This window comes from Haemorhous mexicanus, chromosome 19, assembly GCF_027477595.1.
Source record: "Haemorhous mexicanus isolate bHaeMex1 chromosome 19, bHaeMex1.pri, whole genome shotgun sequence".
In the NCBI taxonomy this organism is placed as follows: Eukaryota; Metazoa; Chordata; class Aves; order Passeriformes; family Fringillidae; genus Haemorhous; species Haemorhous mexicanus.
Genome location: NC_082359.1, coordinates 7,104,938 through 7,129,819, shown reverse-complemented (window position 1 = coordinate 7,129,819; position 24,882 = coordinate 7,104,938). Strand labels below are relative to the sequence as shown.

The following is a 24,882-nucleotide window of genomic DNA, read 5'->3' as shown; positions in this document are numbered from 1 at the left end:
GGGATGTTCTGTTATAATTAACCTCATATGAGTGCTTTGCTAACATCAGCAGTTATCATTTTAACACCCCAGGAGTTGTTATCATCTCTCCATCTCATTGGATTTTGTAGATGGGAACCCGGGATGCTGTGTGTCCCCCAGAACGTGACTTTTCAGGGCCACTGGCAGTGAAAGGGGCACCACCAACATAACATGCACTTGGTATCGCTCAGAGCTAGAAGTTCAAGATGAAACTGCTCTGCGAACAAACCAAGACTGCAGTCACTGTGAGATGACTGAAACCAGCTCACCCAGGCACTCACAGGCTCTTTGCCTTCCCCTGCCCAGCTCCCTGATTGCCCACCTTAGAAGCACCAAGAAAACACACGACTATTTCTGAAACATCTCCTTCTGCCCTCGTTTCTGCTGCTTGCAGGATCCAAAACATGGGCAAAGAGTCCCATGTTCCTCCTCAGTGAGCAGAGCTGCCTCCTCAGGGCAGGGCAGAGGCCCTAGGCACCAGATCATGCCCTGTGAGGGTGAACATCCAGAGACTGTAGCACTCTGCCCATGAACACAAACCCCACTGCTCTTGCAGAGGCAGAAAAAGTCCAACCACAAAATCAATCCTGTCCCATTTCAAGTCTCTAGGGTTTAGTCCTGCTGAACTTGAAGATTCTGATAGGCAAAACTGGTTTTTTTAAAAATCATTCTGGTTTAGCCTAAGCACACAAAAACCCCTTGGTGTGAAGTGTATTTCCTCACCCAAATGGCAAATTTCACCGAACTAAAGCTAAGGTCTCATAGTGCAAGTGTTGGGGATAATTACGATTAAGGTACACTGCAACCTGCAATTTAAATTTCAAAGCAGTGATTTCATGCACAGGGGAGACTAAGGGCACAGTTTCACAAAAAATTGATGCCAAGAGCAGAGAGAGCACAGAACCAACCCTCCCTGCTATTGGCTACACAGGAACTGAACCACAACAGCACACCATCAGTGCTGGCACACAATGGGTGTAAAGGGATGCCATAAGGTGTATGGTCTGGTAACTTTTTCAGAACCAGCACAGGGTAAGTCACCTTCTGCAATCATAAACAATGTCCCAAAAACTATCACAGCTTTTAGTGATTCCACTGGTTGCTTCTGTCTTCCACTCATGTCAGAATCCATTTCACTGCTTGAAGTCTTGCTTTCCCATGTTTTCCCTCCTATTCACATAGTACCCAAAGTGGCCAGCAAAAGTTAGAATCATAGCCTACATATTTTATTTGTTCCGTTTCCTTACTTTTGGAAGCTTTCCAGATGGAAGCCAGGAAAACAAGTTTTAAAGACAGGGAATACTGACCAAAGGCTTAAGAAGCAGCTGAAAGTACTTGCTTTTAAGAGGACTACATTACAACTACTGTTTTCAGTCCAGCAATAGAAAGCTGGGCAGTTTTTGATCCAATGCAAGCCTTGGTGGCAACACAGAAAGCTCTGATTTGGATAAGTAATCTGCACTACTTTGACAGAGCTAAATAAATATAGAAGCTTAAAAAAAACAGTAAAAAGAGACATTAAATAATACCTTGGATCTCCTGTCTCATTAACCTATGAGAAACCTGGGAATGTCAGGCAGAAGGGTTCCCCCTCTGAAAGTGTTCTATTTTAGAAGTAGTACATAGCACAAACAGTGGCTTCCTACAGCTTTAGTCATGTCATTTCCAGACAAGCTTGCTGCTCAAATGGGAGGACAAAGAGCAGAAATTTCAGCATCACTTCACACTGCTGTGATTCTCTGGAGCTGGGTACTCTGCTCCCTCATGCCCAGGTGCCAGTCCCAGCTGCTGCAGTCGGAGGGTCTGCAAATGGAGCTGCTGTAAAAGGGCACATCCACATTCTGAAGTCCTACTCAAAGAGTGAGGTGAAAAGGTCTGCAAAAATTGCAAGTCCTTTATTTTAATTAAACACATGCAGATCAATAGTCACTCTTCTAGATATGCATAGTCTTGAGTTAATTAAACCAGTTAGCTCTTTTCTTTCCACAGCAATCAATGAAAACCATTTTCATTAATTAGCCCAACAGCATCCTGGCTCTGAAGAGTTTAGTATAAGCTAAAGCACTGAACAAGTAAGCAATATACAGGGGAGAAGAAGACCCACATGTCTTTAATCTATGAAGAGGAATTACTTAATTTGAAGTTCTGTTTGCTTTCCAAACAAGACTATGCTGAAAATAACTATGGGCCATAATGTCTTTTTTGTTTTCAAAAGAACACTTGGCACAAGAGTTTATCAAGGCCAAGTACTTACTCCCTTTCACCACAGAGGAGATAAAAAGGACAGATAAACTTCCAACAAGTAAATTGCACTTTTCATTAAGAATGTAACTTTTTGAGAACCTGCATTTTTAAGATTTGTAACTAGAATATAAAATCATGCAGTAAACACCAGTGATCAAAGAAGCTGCAAATTACAACACTGAATTTCCAGTTCTGCTCTCCATCCATGCTAGCACCCACTTACAAAGATTAGTTGTTCACACAGCTACAGGAATGAGACTGGTAATCATCGTAGTGCAGTTTATCACCTTTTTTTTTGCAGGTGAAAGAAAATGAGACAAAAAAAAAATTAATTTGTTCTGTACATATTTGCTGTTCACTGACAGATCAGGTATGCAAAGAACCCAGATTGTAACTAGGTCTCCTTTCTTGTGTTAAATACCATGACAACTTCAGTCCTTTGCATTATTTGCTCATTCAAGTATTCATAATTCTTTCAGTATGACACAAAGAGACACATCAGTTCCACTAAAATTTCAAATACGCTTTTGCACTACCTTAAATCAATGAAATTGCTTGTACACAGAAAGAATTGAAGTCACCAACAGGCACATGAGAGTCACTTCATTTTTCTAATATGTTTTAAAATAGCTAATGAAGGACAGGCTTTTTATAAAGCTTGGCATGTGTATAAAAAAACGTTTAAGCCTTAGGATCTAATTTTTTATTAGCCTCTTCTTTTGGGCTTCTGACACTGCCCACCTGTCTCTGGTCACTCTGGATCACATTTCACCCCAGAAACAAAACAGGAGGCAGCAGGATAGACTCACTTTCTTCCTGCCCAAAGACTTCAAAGGAAGGTCTCTCATGCCTCAGTCCTGGGGAGCAAAGTCTCCCTGCCAGCCCCTGAGCACCTTTCTGAAACTGCCAATGCTAAATGAAAATCCACAACAGTGACCAAAGCACTCAGATTCCCTTTACCTCTCACACCCTCCTCTCTCCTGTGCAGGTTTGTTCTGTAAGCCAGCAAAAACCACTGTTGTGAGGAACAGCATTGTTGAAAAAGCACAGATTAAATACCCACCGGTTCCCAGTCACTCCTCCCCAAAATGTATTCATTCGGGCCTCACCTGCTAAAGCAAAACCCACTCAGGTGAAACAGGGATAGTCCAGTGCACCCCAGGATGAAACAATAGGGTTGGGGCACTGCCTGGTGCTCAGGAAAGGCCAGAAGCCTGAGATGCAACTTGGTACCCAGGGATCATGTTTGTCTGCCTCAGGAAGCTGCAATTCCTGCTTGTAACAGAGTAGGTATAAGGTTCCTGTGAGTCATCCCTTAGCAATACTGTCCTTCCTTTCAGCAGGTGCTGCAGGTGCCAGCCAGGGCTGTGCCTCAGAGGAGCTGCTGCTCTCTGAGCAGTTTCAGCACAGGAAAGGGGAAGGAGCGTGGTGAGGAAGACGAGCACTTTGCAGCACACAGCTGAGCACTGTAAACCCCCCAGACAGACAGTGGGCTGTTAAAGCATGCACAAGGACACTCCTCCCCAAAGCCCCCAACTGCTTAAACAATCTTCAGTCTGTCAATAAGGAACAGGAATGTTCTTCGAAAGCCCGGGATGAGTTTGCTACAGGAGGATTCTTATGCTAATAATTTATTGAATGAGCCAACTAGGCTCATTACATATAATTTGGGCTTCAGATACTCAATATATTCCTGGCAACAACTCTGCTACATTCTGAAGGAGCTCCTACTCCAGCAGATATTAGTTCCAGTTGTAATTCTAAAAAGTAATTCATTAAAATGCTGTCATGGTATGATAACAATGTTTTTAATAACCTGTAAATCATTTAAATGCCTACATTCTTTTGAAATTCAGGAAGATTTAACTACTGCCCATAGTACAGAGGGCTGGCCAAAACACTGACAGAAGAGCTATTCTATACTCCAAATCAATTTTCTTCTCCAGTCAGCCTTTAAAGCTCATTGCTAATATTAGCTTTGGGACTGCATGAGATTTTAAAAGTGAACACAAGAGAGGCACTTTTCAGAGGCACACTGGAAAAGTTTGGTTCCTTCCAACAGGCACTGAAGCAACATTCTCCACACTTTATGTCAGTGAACTATCAGCTGCAGCAAAGCTTTTGCAGTGGCTTTAAATTTGGGACAGCAAGGGAAAAGGATGATCACTCTTCTGTATCATCCAGGCTATGAGAAAGAGTTGACAAGTTCAGTGGTCTGAACCTCAACAAAAAAGTGATAGTGAGCACCAACTCCTCGCCAGCCATGAGTGACTGGGGCAGGAGGATATTCACATAGGCAGGGAGAGCAGATGTGGCAAACTGGCTTTTAAACCATTTGGAAACAAACGTACTTTATGCAACAAGTTTGATTTAAACAACTCCAATCTTGCATTCTTGCAGGATTATCTGGTCAACGTTGAGAATAATTCTTGCGTTTCAAAGCAAACTTTAAATTTATTTTATGTTTCAATCTTTCTCCCTGTGTGGAAGATATTTCTATCAGAAATAAAACATTTTCAAAACTGTTTTCAAGTTAATGAAGTCTTTGTGCATCAAGCTAAAGCCACTTCCTTTCAGAAAGAAAAGTGTGAAGAGTAGGAGATTAAACCCACTGCATTAATGTGGATTGAAAGGCCATCAGCACAGTAAAGAGCAGCTTATATCTCACTTTTATTCACTCCAGGCACTCACAGCAGAGTTTTAACTTCAGTTCAATGTAGATAACACTATTTTAATATACTTGTATTTCTTGCATCTAAAACATTACCAGATTTCAAAGTTAACCTGGAATTCATGCTGCACAGGTAGAAAGCAAGTTAAAATGGTTTCTCATCAAGTCATCAAGCTTAAATACAGATGACCTAATGTAACTGGTGATGTTCACAACCACAGGTGTTGATAAGTCTGACTAATGAGCACCACAGTAACAAGGATCACTCTATCACGTGCGAAGGAAAAACTGCTGCTCAAACTTACCTTAGGTGGCATTAACTATTACTGCAAGCCAGAGTCTGACATAAATACACATTTAGAGTGCACTGGCTTTTTTTACCCAGCCATGAGGCACTGAAATCTTAGAGAGGAGCCTCAGCTTGTTGGACTGTGCTATAAACATACTTCCAGCAGTCTGGATGCTGTACCAAAATAAACAGTGGCATTAAAAGCAGCTCTCCAGTATTTTTAAAGGGGCCCAGGAAGGACAGTCAATTTGGTATACACACAATGTGTTACTGTTTGGCATTATTTCTAAATTAGGGGGAAATAAACTGGTAGATTTGAGCAAGTACTAGAAGATGGGCACAAGCCACCTCTGCTCTGGCAGGGCAAAACGCATTGCTGTCACACTACAAAGTTCAATGCATAACAGTGTCATCTCTTGACAGGTGGATTATGAGCAAAGGCAATGATGATGGAGTGCTTCAGGACATGAAAAGAGACAACTGCGAACTGGGCTGAAGCTTTAGTGTTTCTGCTCTGGAAACTTCATTTCTCAGAATTTCTGACCTAGTCACTTTTCATGACATTGACAGAAGATGATTACTTCTCCTTGGCTCTTCCTATGTAGTCTCCAATAATAGGGTACAGCTGCCAAAGTTACCCAAACATATCCCTGTAAAACTGTGGTAAATGTTTCACATTTTGTCCTTCTACTACATGGATATTAGTGTGGGAAGTTTCCACACCTTAAAACCTTTTTTAGTCCCCAGAGAAGAGGCAGCTATTTTCTGGAAAGTTTCCTCTAAAAATCTCAGCCCTATAACCAAACCCCAGTATTTAAGAGGGGTTAAAATTAACCCATCCAGTTTTCTCTGGGATTAGCAGGAGGGACAAGGCTTTTCAGCAGCAATGCAGTTGGCTCATGAGGCTACACAGAATTAATTACCTGTTGCCAGCCCTTGGTGTAATTCCACTGCTGGGGACATTTTCAGCCACAGCCTCTCACCAGTGAACCCTCCTCACTAGCAACTTGTAGAGCACAAGAACAGATGGGCTTTGTGTCCTGTGCTTGGCCTCCAACAGCCCCCAGACCATGACAGAGAAACTACAGTGGAACACGCCAATGGAGGATCCTCGAGCTAAAGAAGCCACATTAACGTGACTCACAGAATCACAATGGAAATTCTGAGGAATTTCATAAATCAGAGTGAGCCATTGCTGCACTCTGACATTCAGCAATTTTCCTGAAGAGAGATTGTTAAGCATTACTGAAAAACAAGTCATTCACAGGCAGAAAAAACAGGCAAATCCATTTTCCTCCCAACTTGTTTGACTGACCTTGAGGAACAGGTGGGGACGATGAAGGTCAAATCCGTGTTTTTTGGTAACAGTCTCCTTCTCCTGTATGTCAAGACTCATTTAAATGTAGAACTGCTGGAACATGTATGTAGAAACATTTACTCTTTGGGGTTTGGGTGCCTGTTCCCAGACGCTGAGGGCTGCTGGGGCTCCGTGAGGGGAGCCCTCAGCCAGGCCGCGGCATCTCGGGAAAGGCCAAAACCTGCACGGAGAGTGGGGAAAAGTGTGAGGAATGTCCCTGGAGTGAGGGGGAAAGTGTGAGGAATGTCCCTGGAGTGAGGGGAAAAGTGTGAGCAATGTCCCTGGGAGTGGCTGTGCTGGATTCCCTGGCAGCCAGCACAGAGCAAATCCACACTGCAGCCTGTGGCAGACGCTGTGCCAAAGCAGGAGGTATTTCCTGAGGGAACGCGGCAGCAGAGAGGAACCGCAGCCCATGGAGAGCCCCCACTGGAGCGAGAGAGGGGCTGAAATGGACTGACCACAGCCCATGTTCCGCCTCCTTTCAGCCCTGCTCGGGGAATGGAAGAGGAAAAGGAGTTGGGAATAGAGGAATGAAGCTGAGCTTGCAAAAAAACAGGGTATGAGGGGAAGGTATTTAGGTTTTATCTTTGCTTTTCATCATCCAAATGTAATTTAATAATTATTAAATAATTTTTCCCCGAGCTGAGTTTGTTTTGTCTCTGATGGCAACTGGTAAGTGGCGTCCCTGTCTCTATCTCAACCCACGAGGTTTTTCATCCCATTTTCTCTGTCCTGGGAGGGGGAGAGTGCCAGAGTGGCTGGGTGGGCACGCAGCCAGCCGAGGCCATCCGGGAAGGGCAGGGCAGAGGGAGAGCTTGGAATGGGAACCAGCCCAGGGGCTCCACGCTGGGCTGCGAGCAGCATGAAGCCCTGACACAGCACTAACTCTGCTTTGCAGCCATGGCTCCAGCACCTGCAGCAGACTCCCTGCACAGAATACTTCCAGCATCTGCAGCTATAAACCAGCGATGCTATAGGAAACATAAGCAAGGGTGCATTTAAACTGCTGTCAACACCAGCTCTGATCTTTCATGCTGACATTCACTACCCTCACAATCCAAGACTGAAGGAATGCATGGAGGAGTGACAGGTCTCACACAGAGCACTGAGGAAACAACAGCTTAAAAAAAAAAAAAAAAAAAAAAAAAAAGGAGAAAGATGATTTCATCAAAAAACAGCCAGCCAGATTTTATTAATCCTGACTGTACTTGCAGGATCTCCAAAGGACCACAGACTAGTGTACTCCTTATGTTATTCCTGCCAATCACCTCATCGAGCCAGAAACACCAGACAGAAAGCAGTCTTACAGAAAAAAAAATTAAATGAGGGAAAATTCAACTTTTTAGCTTTAAATTCAATAAGATGAGAATACAGGGAAAGAAGATAAGAATCAAGAAGAAGTAAAAAGGAAAAAGGGCAAAACCCCAGCATTTGTTTTGAAGACTGTTTATTTAAAATTACTGCTGACCAAAAAATGAACAAAAGTAACAGGAAATAAAATATTGCTGTATCTAAGTGCCATGTTTCCATAATAATATGGAACAGCACCATGTGCTGCAGTAAAATGTTTTAGCTGATCATTTCTTGTCTTTTTGGCACTCGGTTGACACACTTTTAAAGTGTTAATTAAAAAAAGAATCAAATCAACACTACAAATTGGATAGATTTGTGCCCTACAAACAGTCTCTTCTGACCAGTAATTTGTGGAGCTGGGGCTCAGCCAACTTCCAATGAATCTGTGGAGAGTTTCCAGCAAACTGTCATCACAGCAGGATGCAGTTCTTGAGAGGATGATCATACATGGCAAGGGAAGTGATGCTGAACTGTCACTAAACAAGTCTATTTTACTGTGCCTGAACCTTCCTTTAAGGCTCACCCAGATATGGAGATTGACAGTTTATATCCAGATTTAGCATTTATATCATAATGCACCTAAAGCCCCATGGTATCCACATGGACACAAGCTTTTTGGATGATTGTCACGTTGTGGGAGAACAACAAAGAACAGTGGACCAGCCACAGCTCTAGAACACAAACATTTTTTTATATTTATAAATCAAATAGGCCATGACAAGAGACCTGAACATGCAGTACTTTCCCCTTAGGGATTCTGACTTCTTTCCCTTCTATTTTCTTTAGTTTGAAATAAAGAATTTTAGATTTGATATACATGAGAGCATTTTAAGTGTGCCTAGCACAGCACTCATCCTGTATTCATCTATTGCTAATATTTTTAGAAGGCTATTTCCAAGATACAGGTAAATAAGCACAAAAAGCTTATCTGCATGTAGAATACTAACAGTAATTTGGAAATTCAGTGTAGATGTATTGACTTTTGACAGGTTTCTGCTTTCTGAACACGGACCTAGTCAAGGCTAGGCAAACACAAAGCAAGAATCAGAAGTCTAAGCCTCCCTTGATGTACCTTCTCTCCAACAGCCTTCAAAATATCACAGGTAATGTCAGGAAAGTGATAGTGAAGTGTTTGTGTACTCTTGGAGAAAACAGAAAATTCCTTCTGTGTTACTGCTATGGAAATCAGAATATCCCTGCTCACCCTGAAACGTCTTCCTTAGATACATAAGATGGGGGGGTGGGGGGGAGGGAATGAAAGAAATCCTTGCCTACTGCACAATAATTCATAATAGCACTATTTTATATTCTCCTGTCTTTCCATCCAGCCCCCTACCACTTAAATGGGTGCAGACTGTAAATTGTCTGAAATGTCTTCTAAAAGAGATAATTTAGCTTAAAATCACTGTTTTCTGAACTCAGAAGAACAAAAGAGTAAACAATACATTTTTAAGACTGTCACCCTATGGAAGAAGCAAATTGAAGAGGACTGGCTTTCAAAGGGAAAGCTCAATATATCCTGAAATTTAGAAAGACCAACTTGAAAACTAAGGAACAAAGAGAAGCATCTGAATACTAGCAGCCACTGGAAAAGCTGATGGGATGTGTTTAAATATCTGTTGATGGGACTGAAAAGGCACAGGTATAAAGCAATATTGCATATTTTCCATTCTGAATCACTTTGCCAAATTAACTGTTAGGCTACAACCTTTCTGCTACCTCTGCCCTTCAAGCAAAGTATTTGTCCCAATTACAGCTTTAACCAAAACGATTCAGATGTTTCCAAGAGGAAGCTGACAAATGTTATTCTTTTCTCTTGTGGAAAAGCTCATCCCTTCAGAGCTACAGAACAGGATCTTGTCCTTGGGCCACAGTCAGACATCTTTCAGAAGGGTAAAGCCCAGGACATGTGCATGCTAAAGGCTGCTGAAGGAACACAATCAGCCAAGCCACGATGACCGAGAGCCCTCCAAGGGATCTAAACCAAGCATGCAGTCCCTTGAATATCTTGGAATATCTCACTTTGCAGTGAGATTTTAATGGGCAGGTCAGGAGATCAGATTCAGGTTCTAGCTTTAGATGGGCTTCAACCCATCTCAGTAATTTTTACACAGCTTCATCAGGTTATTTAAGTAGGCACAGTTAAGGAAAAGTGAGAAGGAAACTAAGAGAGAGCTGAATTAGATGCAGGCTGTTTAATTAACTAGCTCAATATAACTGTAAGCTTTTTTTATTAAAAAGGAAAAGAAATGCCTTCCAAAAGAAGAGGCCAAACTGGGACTAAAAGACAGAATGTATATTAAAACCTCAAGTTTTCTAACCAAGGAGTTGGCAGGACTCACATGCCCAGGGGAATCAATCCCTCATCAGACATGCAAGCATCCACCCATCACACATGCATAGTGTGCTGCTTTGGAGACTTATCACAACATACACAATGGCAGAAGCAGCCCAAAAGAAATGTATTTCTAGGGGAACCAAGAAAAAAAACTGGCAAGAAGAGACACTTTTTTAATGATGCCAAGTCGATATTACACTCAAAATAGCTTTTTCTCATTTCCAAAACAGTTGAAGCAATAAAAATAAATAACGTCACTCTCAAAGACACAAACAAAAGCACGAAACATATTAATCACAAAAATGCAGGATCAGTGCCTCACTCCACTAAACAGGGCTCTCTTGTGTTCAGAGGAGGACAATGTAACTGGCAAATTGCTACACATTTCTTTCCTTTTTGACCAGCCAGCGACTCAGCTTACTGTTCTGGAGCAAATAAATTCATAAAGAATACAAAACCTCTTAGTGGGCAAGAAGATAGAAATATTGGTCAGCTTCTTTGGAGAGGATGCCAAATGTGTGTGAGTCACATTAAAGACAGTGGCCCACTGAGAGCACTTACAGTTTCAATACAGAAGAGTTGTTTCATCAACCCCTAAAAGCCACCCCAGCTCAACAGATGGGTTCAGATTTTGAATTGCATCTTGTAAGGCCTCTACTCTGGCATTTCAGAGGGTAAACAAGCAGTGGATCACCCTTTGTGTGTGTACTGGGCAAAAGGGCTGAACAGACGGAACTGGAGATCACCTGTCAAGAGAGACAGAACAGCAAGAAAAACCACAACAGTACAAGAGACAGACAAAATGCAGCCAGATAAGCCCAGGAAGATCCCGAGTGATGGAAAAGACCAAACACAGGAAGTGAGAGGTGTGCTCTGTAAAGGGCTCATAGCTTAGTCCTCAGCCATGCCTCTCCCTGAGAGGTGGAGGGGCTGGAAGCAGCTACTCAGGACACTTAAAACCCCCATAGTTCTCCATTTCCTTCTGCTGACAAGTGCCTCTGAAAGGTAAACCATGTACTTGAGTTATGGGTCATGGCAGTGGGCTGGGACAGCAGCCGTGACATTTGGGGTCAACACAAGCCCTGGTGCCAGATCCTACAGAGGATAAAGAGTCTCCTGGGAAATGAGAGGTGGAGAAAATGTGTGTCTGGAAACCTTCTTCAGGAGCACTCTAGGGCTCAAAATTCACAACCCCCCAGCACCCACCACAGGAAGATTAAAAAAATACCCCACCTAGATGTAAATGGAGAGATGATAGCTGGCTCAGAAGAGAATGTCTCTTATCAGATATGAATTATAAATCAAACACAACAGGCTAGAGGAGAAATCATTAATTTTTCAGTTCTCAAACCATAGATATCATGTTTAGCTCTATCCCACTAGTCATTGTAATACAATGCAAGAAAAATTACTTGCAAAAGTAACTAGTCATTGTGGAATCACATACAAATAAAAATTTAAAGACTACAATGTTACTATTAAACTTTTAAAGAGAGACAACAAAGCTTTAGTGCATGTATTTCTCTATTCATACATTCATGCAGTGTTCAAGAAACAAAACATCCTTGATGGGTGCATGATGGATGGCCCAAAATGACATTAGGTAGAGTAGAAACTGGAGAAATGAGCAAATCTTCAGAAGCCCTCTGTGAAAGAATGATCTCCATCCAGTCCTGGGCTGCCAGGGCTTCAGCCTGGAGTTGACACATCTGTGCAAAACTTGCTAAGCACCAGCACTCCAGTTGTACAGCGCCTCTCTGCCTCAGTTTAAGAAGTGAACAGGGATCATAGCACTGATGACCTTATTCAAAAGTTGCACTACTAGAGCCCAGTAGGGATGGAGACTTCCTAAGGAGTAGCACAGCTTTGCCCCAGCAAAGTCTTCTCAACTGAAGCAGAGAAGGAAAGCAGATTTTTTCCAACCTGTTTATTATCATCAGCAGACCAAATTTCAATGCCATATGTAAGACCTTGTACTTATTATCATTGCAATTTATTTGTCAAATGCCTTATTCTAAAAATACACAAAGATGACACAACGAGAACCACTTAATTTCAAGGAACCAACCCTTCCAATATTCTAAAAACCTGAATCTGCCTGTCCTCCTCCACTGTCCACCAGATTCTTGAGAGCACTGCTCATACAGACTGGCTTTGATTGCAAAATTAATAGATTACGTAAGATGAGGGAACATTCTCAGCAGAGCTCTGCCAAGAGGAGCTGAGGTAGTCCTGGCATTTTATTTCTGATACAAAACTATCTAGACATGGATTAGAAGTTTTGTTTCACAACCAAAAAAATATATCACATTGACTCAATGGCTGCACCCAGAAAGTCCTATTATTTTAATCCTGCATTGTCTCTTTGTACTGAAATTTCTGTAGCAGATATTAATTTCCTTTTGCTGCAGATGCTACAACTTCCATACATGATTTAGAAGTCATCAGATTCAGAGGCTTCATACCTCCTTCTGTTTGACTTGTACTGTGTATCAGAAAGCAGCCATTTTATATACCTCTTTGTACAGAATTCTCAAAACCTAGTAATTAAAAAAAAATCTAGTGCATGTTGATGCTCTTACTGGTTTTGCCACAAAGACTCATTAGCCATTTACACAAGATACAGTACATGCAAAGCCAGCTTCAAAGAGAAAAGAAAGATGTGAGACTTAAGCACCACACAACAGAGAAATTAGACAAGAACCTAGAGATCTAGAGTTCCTGGTCAAAGCCACCTGTCTGAGCACATGAAGGTGACCATAAAGACATCCTCAAGACCCTGCTCCATCATTGTGCCTTGGAATATTGGAGGATAAGCCAAGTTAACATTGTGCTTCCACAGGGAAGTCTCGAGGCAGTGGCTCCTCAGCCCAGTGCCAGATACAAACCCCAAGGAGGGAGAGCTGCCCACCTACACAACTCATGGCTCCTGCTGCTTGGAGCCAGGAAACTGCATCATCAAATGCTGGGGCTTGGTAAAACACAGGAGGTGGTTCAGCAAGCTGCTGACAGCAGACAAGGGCTAACCACAGCATTATTAGATCATAACACATCTGGAGAGTCTTATTGCTGGGGCAAACATTAATCTTCAGAGAAAGCTAAACATGCAAAATGAGATCTCACTCATGAGGAAGAACTGAAAGTCCTACACAATGAAAATAATCCTAAATAACTTCTGAAACTGAACTGGCTGAAAAGGGGGAGAGGAAGTGTTTTTCCATAACAAAATAACTACCTCTCCTTGCTGACTGGGATCATAGTAAGCAGAAAAGTTTTAAGCTGAACTTTTCCATTTTGAAGCATTTCTATGATTGACCCAAGTTTAAATTAAAATTACGCTTGTTTATAGAAATGTTCAAGCTTTCCTTATTCCCAGAACTGTACTTAAATTGTGTTGATATAGATATTACATTACATTATTTCCCTGAAGACATGAATAAGAGCTAATGTAAATGCCAATTTAGTTTTAAGAATCCTTGGAGAGTAATGCTTTGTCTGGCTTTATTTATGAAAGCCCTTATATATTTAAGCAGTCTCAAGTTTGCTTTGTTGGGCTCCAACCTAAAAAGTAATTTGTTCATTTAAGAATATTCTGCAATTACTTTAGTCTAAGAGTGTACCAAGCTTTTCTGAAGAGTAGTCATTTCATGGTGCACACGTACACTGGAAACAGCTGCTTTGGTGTTTACATTTCAAATTCAAGAGAGATTTTTCTTGCACCTGGCACCCCTGTCTTCTGTTACTGGATGATCTCAACACACAGCAGCAGAGTACAGGTATTTCATAAGGATTTCACATTTGAAGTGCACAAATTCTGTGTTTACACTTCCACAAAGAACCACGGTAACACTGCAATATCTAAATATGGGTTACTGTACAGTTTATTCCATAATATCCATCCTGAGAAAAACAAAGAATCAGGTTACTCACTCATGTTTGCACAATAGTTTCAAGTGCAGAATTTTAGGCAGTTTGGACAGCTTTGAAGCTAGTCTAGCTAAATTGCATTAGTAACTGCAAAAAACCAATCAGTGTCTAATTAAATCCTCTTTCTGGATACAGATTACTGGCTGAAGATTTATGTAGTAGACACTACACTGTGGTGTACTCACTGGAATTAATTTTTCCAATCACCAAACAAGGATTCCTAAAATTGCCTCTCCATGGTAAAATAAGATCAAGGCTGAGTAGGTTTTTCCAATCTATGGTATTCTTTGCAAAAGAACAATACAGAATTTCCATTAAAAACTGCAGCATTTCTGTCTCAACCTCCATGCCTTTTCCTCCCAATTTCATTAGCTGCTCCCAGTGACAAATGATCAACTAATACTATCTCTAACAGTGCAGCCAAATTGAACATTACTCTTGGATTATAGAGAAATAAGTGTTGTATTGACTGGCTTGAACCAAAGGACAGTAAATCAGTGTTCCACTTCTGCTCTGATTACACAAGTGTATCTCGTGTAGCCTTATAATACTTCTCTCCCACTCCAGTGTGCATCTCCTTCATGCTCTAAATTGGCTTACACCACTTTACTGCTGTATTTCAGACATCTTCCAGTGCAAACGGAACAAAGCTCATGGCCTTGAAAAGTTTCCTTGTAGCTTATACACTACATGAGCACAGAAATCCTGTTCCAGGTCACCTCTCACAGGTCCCCCAGAGATCCCCACACCACAGGGCCCTACAGCTGATTTCAGCTGAGAAGCAGGTAGTAGCAGAATAAGTGGTTTATACAATAATGTTATGTGTATAATTAGAGACTATCCCAGGTAATGAATCTCAAAAATCAGATCTCCAAGGTCACCACATGTATTTATCTCTCAGTGTAAGTTTTGTGGTTTTGACAATAACGTTCCTTAGTTGACATTACTAACAAACCAAATGAGCTTGAACAATCTTGTAGAGATTGTTTTTATTTATAAAAGGATACACATGTGGCATATTGGACAAAAAAAGACAGTATTTAAATTAGCATCTTGAAAAGGACTTTAGACAAAAAAGAAAAATTGCTTGTATATTCTTGTACAAAGGCTGAGAGGCCCACCCTAATCTGAGACATTCTCTTTCCTATTTCCATATGACCTTAATCTCTGCCTATTAGGAAAAATAGAAAGGAGGTTGCTACTGGCATAAATCACACACTGACTACAGCTGTAGCCCATGCACAGCAATAACTTCCATTCCAGTAGCTCTTCTGCCTTTTTCAAAGTGGGTCTACAGTGAGCACTGAAATGCCCCTGCAGTGGCTGCAGAAAGCTCTGCATCCACAGCTGAACATGTGTACCCATTTACTGCCCTCAACAAACATGATTCTCCTTTTTACTCTCTCAAACTACAGGAAGAATAAAATAAGAAATAAAGTTTTTTCCTAAAGGAATGAATTTTAATAGCTTTCAGAAAGGCCCTGTATTGCCAACTTTGCTGTTGGAAGCAAAGATCATAAAATTAATTAGCTAAAAGTAGTAAAACTAAGGCTTCTTATGGCATTAAAAAAAAACAAAACAAAAACTTTTCACACTTCAGTTAAATATATTTTCCTGTTGAGACTGCCCATCTTATCTAGACTGACAAGTTTGTCTAGATTCTATTTCCAAAAATTTTATAGCAAGATGAAATTGCACAGCTTAAAAGGACATTTCTTTGTCATAATCAAATTTTTCAGAAGATTACAGACATGACAACTGAGATGACTCAGGTCAAACAGGCAAGCGTTGCCTCTTTTGGGCTGCAGGTAGAGTGGACAGGAAAAACCTGCCATTAAAAATGCATTTAACATGGAAAATGTTAAGGTATCCCAGGAGGCCAAACTGCACTGCTTGAAATCTGTATATGACAGAAGTCAGTTTTAAAATTCACCTGATTAAACCAATCCACACCTTTTTGCACATTCTTTTTCCCCTGTACAGTGTTACCTGCATGGCTCTCAGTGAAGCTGTTCCCTACCAGTTCCAGTGATTTGTTTGCCATATGGAAAGCAAAACAGAAAAATCAGAAATACATTATTATTCCAAGTAGTGAAGAATGGTGTGGAGAGAACATTCAAGGAGGGGGGAATTTGTTCTGTTTCATAATTACCATTACCACTGTCACATGGACCCCTAGCTAGAAACAGACAAGGTAGAGGAGCTTTGTGCTCCAAAGTTTTCAGAATGCCAAGGATATCTGGTATGATCCTCTGGTTAGGATGGGGGGGAGTGGATTTGTGGAGTGGCAGTGTTTCCATGTGCTCTCATACAGACCACAGCACACCTGGAGCTTCTGGCATCACACAGCACAAGCAACTGCCACCAGAGCTCTCCCAAATCCTCAAGTAGCCTTTAGCAAGATATTGGGCAAAGCTAAACTGTAAGATGGATGTAAGACCACACTCTAAGACAGAATTGATGCTGTCCAGCAGCATATCAAGATAAAATTGTAGCTCAGATTGTTTTATCTTTATTTTCTTTATTGTGCATCTACTTCTCAGCATTCAGTTCTATTTCCTCTAGGCTGGTATAAAACACACCTGTGTTACAGATGAAGCTCCATAACATCTGCAATATACATTTTAAATCACATTTTATCATTTGATCTAACTGAAATCAGAACACTGAACTGGCAGAAGAGAACATCTGCACATCTGGAACTAAATACTTTAGGCAAGGAAAACATCTTTGGATACAAATCAAATTCACTAAAGCAAAGATGATCTTCTATTAGCTTGGCCTTTGCTAGTGACTTAACAAACCCAAGTGAAAACAGCAGACTGTATTTTTCCCTTTGTGAATATATGCAAGTCATGGGAGGAAAAGATCTAACAGATACTTCAAGAACTCTAGGTACACATATCACTATATTTTCATTAACTAATCCAGGATGGTTATGATAGTTTTAAACTTTAAAGTGCTGTTACCTGTTTATTTTAAGCTGTTCCAGTGCAGGATCAACTAACTGCAGGAAGGAGTAGTGCCTATGATTTAAGGGGTGAATGCATCATAAGTGCATCTGGATTCATACATGTCTAACTGCAGAAATGCTGAGTCTTTCTAGTTCATGAAATGCAGTAACGTGATATACAAATGTAGGGGGAGCACCAATTTTTCTTTAAATATTCATCAACCAAAGCCAAGCTTTCTGCCCTGTTAAGGTAAATCCAGCAGCCCTGCTATGGAGCACAGTCTGCCAGCCATTCTTCCTCCTTCTGCCACCTGAACAGCACAGGTTTAGGCTAGTTCTCTATTTTCTTTCCATCCCTACTGCGACTTCAACTTCAGTTGCTCTTCTACACCAATTTATCACTGCTCAATTGTTTCCTGAAGGTTATTAGTATTAGACTCCCTGTGCCACAGACTGCATCAGAGTGCCAAGTGCAGATGTCTGTGGTGTATATCTATGATTATCTCCCATTATGACTCTTAAGAACAAAGTTGTTTGTATTTTCAGTACTGACTGAATGAGTTTTCACCTTATTTGTGCTTTCACTTCACCCAGAAAATTACCCATTTTATTATCCCATTTAAAGAAATAATATACAGCAGTGTTGCTACCATTATATCAAAGAAGTAGTGGCACCTAGACCTTTGTTATGAATTACATGTTTCCACTGTATTTCAAAGATGCTCAAGAGGCTGCATGCTACAGAAAATAGTCTGAAAATGGGTATTTTATGAGAAACTTCAGGCCTACAATATTCAGTGAGAGAATGATGAGCATTTTTCTCCTTACTAAAATGAGCCACAGTTTCCCCTTAAAACCATATGCTTTCAGCTGGCTGTGTAATCTCCAGACACAGGCATTGCAGCTGCTGAACTACCTCAGAAGTTCTCAGCACCAGCACCTACAGCAAGTAGCCAATTTAAGCAGGTGAAGAGAATTACTAGCTCCAGAATAATTATAGAATCATTTAGGTTGGAACAGTCCTTTTAGATCATTGATTGCAACTGTTCACAGGTGACATTCTGCTTGCTGATAATTAAGCTGCACTCTCTGGTAACACTAAAGTTGTACAGTCAAAAATAAGGTGGGAAATTCTTGAAACTCAGGGTCTTTGAATGAACATAATTAGGTTTACATCACAGCACTTGGTAGTCCAAGGCATAAGAGCCCAGACTTCACTTAAATAGGTTAAATTGCTACCTGTAACAAAATGTCTTATGAGAATTATGAAGAAAAAATTATTTTAGTAGAAATAAGTTCAGGTTTGCTAGAACTGAATCACTGGATTTGTCCTATGTTAAGAAGAATTAGTTCTTCCTTCATTACACCATTTGATTTGCTCCTATAAGTAAATTAACTTAATCATTCTATACAACATTATTGATAAGTTCCTTCATAATGCTTAGAGTTAATGCTTATTTACTCTCCCACTGTGACAAATTAGACCACCTACTCAGACACTGTATTTATTAGTGAAGGAACACACATGGAGTGCTAAAAGCCTGCAATAATACAACTCCAATATTTAGTTGCTTTTCCAGGCAATAATCTTGATAGCTAAATAGTTTAGTTCCCGCTCATAAAACCAGAAGAAATATAGCAGTGATACAGTGAATCCTAAATGCTTAGCTGAGGGAAAAAAAATTAATAAAGGAGACTCTAAAATGGAATTTTCCTAAAGTATAACAGTACCAGTGATCAGCACCATGATGAACTAATAGCAGACACTGTGTATTTCAAACACTCTTTATGGGCTGCTTTTTAGCAAAGGTGTTTGGAAAAAAAGCTAAAAATAAAGACCACATTGCTAAAAAGCTAACCCTGGCCTTCAAGTTCAAAGAGCTTTTCATCCAGCAGAAGACACTCATAATGTGTGGCATGAGACCACAAACGTGTCTAAAGAAAAAGCCAAGTCAGAGGCTGTTTTTGTATGTGTTACTCAGAAATGTTTCCAGTGCCCTAAAAAGCTTATTTTTTCTATTCAGTAAGTGGTTTAAAAATAGTTATTATCAAAATTTTCCACATATATTATCTTCTATTATTCAATTCCACTGCACTGAAGTTGCTCTAATCCCTGACATCCCACTGAGGTGATCTGCACCCAAAATTTGATAGGAATCTCATCAGATTCACGTATTTATACACAGGTTACTTCATTAACAGACACAGCAGCCTTAGAGCTTAATGACACAAATAAGTAATTAATAAATACACATGTAAATCTTCATCTGATTAAGTTCTTGTGCTATGACAAGCAAGCATGGATTGTATCAAAAGCACTGCTAAAATTGCTAAAACAATTTTAGGCCAGTGTTTCAACTGCTGTATATCACAGCCCTATCCAACATCAAAAGAGTTGAACAAATGAACACACCTGAAAATTCAGGTCTATCTCAGCCTTTAATAACATATTACAACAAAAAGATCTTCAGGAGATAAAACATTGCCGGTGGAAAAAGATAAAAAATGGAAATGCTCAGGAAAGGGGAAAAAAACCCACTGCCACACAAAAGAAAGTAATCGCATGCATATGGCTTGCTTTGATTTCACAACAAAGATAGATTTTACTAACACTGCTCAGCATGAAAAACAACACCAATCCCATACAAATTCATCTCAGTATTTTTTGAATGGACAGGACTTCAGACTCTGCCTGACAACAGTTGCTCAATTATGTGTTACTTTTATTACACACAAGACTTGGCAGCAGCAGAGAACGTATGTCTGGGACAATCCTCGAAAAATTTACTAGCACTTCGAGATACACAGGCCAAGTTACAATATGGAGAGATCCTTAAAATACTTCATTTTGCATGTAATTATTCACTGATAACAGAGGGAGCAGAGTGAAGTTTCAGATTCGGTAACAGATTACAGGCAATTGCTTCTTCTGTGCAAATTGTAAAGCTAACATCTCAGTTGATGTCCTGCTGCCAAAAGGATGTTTCAACAACAACTGTGTTACCAGGAAAGTCTTACATCACTATTGCAGCTCTACACTGGAAGTATCATATGAAAACAAATATACAGCTTCCAAAACAACCTTAGCATACATCCATTCCCCAAGCAGCCAGAAAAATAAATGCTGGCATAAAGGCGCCTTTTTTATTTCACCATTTAATATTCACCACTCCAGTGTCAACCAAGCTCATCACAAAAGCCAACTTCTGTCCTATGTTTGCCTGTGAGCACCAAACTATATCAAATGCACTGAAAACAAGCAAGGAAAAAAAATCAACGCACATTAAATCAATCACTGAGCAAAACTCAGTGTCAAAATCCATTCCGATTTAAGAAACTGTTAGACAAAACAACATTTACGTTTTATTCTGAAATCCTACATTGAGATTACCATACCAGTGACAAGCATTTTGAAACATCGAGAATCATATCACAGCCAAACCACAAAAGATAATGACACAGACACATACTCCCACTCTTATAGAGCCTTCTGCTTCCAACAGCTTCACTAAGCTCGGTTAAAAAATAGCAACGGCAAAACAAGGAAAACAGAGTTCCAAAATAAGTGAAACAATAAATCTTAATATGCAATAGCCATGTTTTCACCTTCCCAAAGGCAGCTTAGTCAAAGCTCCTTTCAGAGCACAGTTTTGTAGCATCTGGACACCTCTGCAGGGAGGGTGCCGCTACCCCCGCACAGGAAGGGTTAGCGAGCTACAGAACTCGAGTGCATGGAGAGGGAAACAGCCGAAGCACTACAGCACTCACATATTAATATAACTACAGGAGAACTGCAAGCCGACAGCCACGGCTCCATTCTGCATTTAAGGGAGAAGGGAATGAGAGAAGAAACAGAGAGGGGAAAAGTTTCCTCGTCTTTCCTCCAAGCAAATGTAAATTTGTTCATTAGGTCCTCAAGCTTTCAGGAACATAAAAATATGTAAAATCAGTAATGCTTAGAATAGGATTCCTTCCACTTCAAAAGGCTGTGCCGGATAAACCCCGAGACACTGATTGACGGAGAGGCCAGCTCTCCCTCCTGGAGCAAAGAGACTCCGGCCAGCTGAGACACAGGCTGGATCCACGCCTGCCGGCAGCGGGGCGGCTGGGGCTGCATTTCCCTCCCGTACACCAGCCCTGCACAGACAGGCAAAGGGGCTGCGGGGCTCGGGCATCTCTGATGCACACAGCCGGCAGCTGCGGGAGGCTGACGGGGTTTTACGTGCCATGAAATGGTGGATCTGACTACCAGGCACATTTTATGATAGGGAGAGATCTTGAGCCTCTGCAAAGCAAAGCCGGGCAGGGATAGCAGGAGGGAGCAGGACCAGCAGCGGCAGGGCCTGGAGGACTGTCAAGCCCGGCCGCCTCCCCCCGCCGGGCCGGGCGGCCCCAGCCCGGGCCCCCCCTCCGCCAGAGCGGTACTTACGTGAAAACAAAAAATAAAGTAGTCGAACCCACTAATAAGGCAGCTGCTGTGGAGACCGGGATGTATTTCGTAGGTTTAAACCTTTTTCCAGTGCTGCTGGGCATCCTGTAGTTTACACATCACTATGTAAATCCAACCCGAGAGGAGGGAGCCGGGAGGATGCGGGTCCCTCCGGCGCGGGGAGACCGGGACCCGGGCGGCTGGGAGGGACGGGAGAGGGACGGGAGCAGCTGACCTCCAGCACAGGAAATCCCACCCACACCGCCCAGCCCACTCGGCTGATGTCAACCAGCCCCTTAAGGTAGCGCTGCGGGGAGACGGGAGCGGGGCGCGCAGCCAGCGCAGCTCCACGGAAGGGCGAACGAGCCGCGGCTGCTCGGGCCGCCCGCAGCGGGGCAGCCCCTGCGGACGGGGGGGGGGGCAATCATATTATATCTACAAGACAAACACCCCTCCCCCCCTTCCCCCCCTCTCCGGAAAGAAAAATGGCAATGCAGTGAGCTGCACAGGGCGCTGTGTGGGACGCCGAAGCTCCTGTAGCAGTTCCCTGAACCGCGGGGCTCTAGAGGGGGCTGCGGACGCGGCACCGCCGCAGCAGCCGCGGAGCGCTGCGGGTCCGCGCAGGGAGCGGCTCCGAGCGGGGCCCTGCAGGACAGGGCCAGCTGCAAGCGAATCCTGCCGTGTTCGTTCAGGAATAAACCCTACTTTTCATTCTGCTACACCCAGAGTCACAGCATTAAGGGAACTGCTGCACTCTGCCAAATCTAGCTTATTCCAAGATCCATAACTGAGTGCAAACACGACTGAAATTACACTATACTCTGTTCTTTTAGAATCTATCTATTAGCATCAGGATGCAGACAGAAGAGGTAATTTAAGGTAACAACAGAAAGTTCACCGAATCTGCTTTCCCAAGAGCAGTGAGAATGGCTCTTCTGTTCACACTCGGGGGCACCACCCAGCAGCTCGCCTGTCTCAAGGAAACCCTCCGATTGGAAAGAAGGGTTCAAGGCCACTTGGAAGTTTAGAAGTCAAGACCGGGAGCTGCATACATCCTGCTCCCTTCCCTCCTGCTTTCTTTCTCAGCTAATCCCTTTTCTGCAGCTGCCAACATGCAGATAAAGTAACCCCCGCCTAACACAAAAGCCACATTTGCAGCATCTGCTGGGTGTTGTTAAAAGCAAGCTTGCCCTAGAAGGCATACACTGCAGTGCTGTTCAGAAAGGACATTTATAATTTCTCATTTTAACAGACTTGATTAGATCCACAGTCCTAGAAGTCTTAAGAACAGAACAAGTAAAACCTGACCAAAAATCTGTAAGGGTCCTCAGCTTTGCAGTTTGCAAAAAAATACCCCCATAACCACAAACCAAACAAAACCCCAAATTTTGAGCATCAGCTTTAACAAAAAGCAAAGCCAGCAAGTTCCAGCCTGAGGATATATGGCTATGTGAAATCTCAGCTTTTACTAACAAATGCCCTGCTTCACAGAAAAACAAGTCTAATCCAAAAGGGACTAAAGCCACAAGGCAACCTAAAATAATCTCCAGACTTAGATTTTTAAGGAACAGGAAAGAAAACATCTATCTAAAGTTAGTTATTTTTGCATGCTTGGGGGACTGAATGTTTCCTATGCTTCACTACTCCTTGTCATGCCAGCTTATTGGAATTATTTATTCTCAAACCCCCTGTAACTAACCAAAAGGTCAACAATTTTATGCAGAACGAGGCTCTCTGTACAAAGCTGAAAGGCTTCAGGTGCAGCTGCATGAGCATGTTAAATCAGATCAAAGGCACACCTGGGAAGCAAATCTCCCCACCACCTCCACTTACCAGGTCTGATGTGTATTCCTGAGTGGTCTCCAAGGAATCAGCTGGGTCTCTTTTCAACCAAACTGGGCTGGAAGATCCATTTCAGGAGCACACCTAATGCTCTGGGCCACAAGTTAGTTTAGCACCACTTACTTGACAAAAGCAGAGACTTCATCGCTTACATCAGTTTAATCATCTTCCTCCTTCCCACTCGAGCAACAGTCTGGATAAAGAATTTAAGTTGCAAACAGAACTCCGGACAATTTTCTAGTGATATTTTTATTTTAATCTAGAGAATGTTATCCTAAGCAGCATTATAGACTGTCTATGAAGTTGGGTGAATGTTCTGTAATGGGCAGCATGAGATTTACTCAAATGCATTTCTTAAGTCTTGAAAAATAGTAAAAAAAGTTCTCTCCCAAGTGACAGTCATATCTGCATTTTTAGCATGGACCTGCAAGTTTCCTTTCTAGGTGAGCCACAAAAGCATCCTGTCAAGTTTCTAGCATGAGCTGGGAAGCAACAGGCACAAATCTGGAGTCTGAAGATTTATTTAAATTTCATTCCTTTTAAAGATGAAGCCTTTCTGGGACACTAACATTCCCTCATGTGAATTGTGGAGTTATTCTTAAGGAGACTATGCCTCCTCTGCACCTCATTATTTTCAATTGTATTTTCCCCTAAGGACTCTTTCCTCTCTAGAAAGCATGCTTCTCAAAGACAGCTTTGCAAGTGGGGAGGATTCAGCACTTCTGCTCATTCCACTCCTCAGAATGGTTTTCCCTTCATCACTCTGACACACTGATGCTGATCCAATCTTGCTGTATCAGCCCCCATTTGTTGGGCCAATCTTTCAAGCCATTTCTGTTCTGAAAGGAGGCTCTAAGCAGCAAGCAACTTTGGCTTTTTTTTAATATCCCAATCACATAACACTTCTCTAGAGGGAGACTAAAGATAACTGTGAGTTATCAGGACACAAAGAATTGTACCTTTCATAGCAACAAGAGGTACATCTCCACTGTGATCTCTGGAAGATCATAGTGCCAGCTGGGTTGGGGCTGCACAATCATCCTGTGGATCATGACACCTGTGCTGTGCAGTCATGCAGACCCAGCATTTCCAAAAGGGGGCTGAGACATTTCATGTTACAAGGCTACAGTGTTATGCTCAATTGGGCTTTGGGATTGCTTTTTTCTGGTGCACATTGTAGATTACCTATCACAAAGCAGTAATTTTCTGTAATTTTGTGTCCAAGAGTTCCCACAGCTCACCTCATTTCCTTCCCACTAACACTCCAGTTCTCAAGAACGCTCTGTTTTCAAGCCAGCACAAAGCACTGCTGAGCAACACTCAAATCTTGTTATTACAAGCCAAGTATATTTAAAGCAGTCAGATGACTCTACCTGTCAAACACTAAGGATGTCTGAGGAAGACTTGACTAAGGCAGAACAGGCATGTCTCAGAATTGCTCTCCTGGAACACCTTTAT

General features: G+C 41.8%; 1 protein-coding gene across 2 annotated transcripts in view; it reads right to left on the bottom strand.

The window, feature by feature from the left end:
- ZDHHC8 (zinc finger DHHC-type palmitoyltransferase 8) overlaps positions 1-21,831 on the bottom strand; it is a 110,549-nt gene extending 88,718 nt beyond the window's left edge. The window contains exon 1 of one of the 2 annotated variants that reach the window (XM_059863257.1): positions 21,583-21,831. In XM_059863257.1, coding sequence (XP_059719240.1) covers positions 21,583-21,686 — 104 coding nt within the window. In that variant the 5' untranslated portion in view covers positions 21,687-21,831. The remainder of the gene's footprint in view (positions 1-21,582) is intronic. The other variant, XM_059863258.1, reaches the window with a different exon arrangement.
- Positions 21,832-24,882: the final 3,051 nt, after the last annotated feature.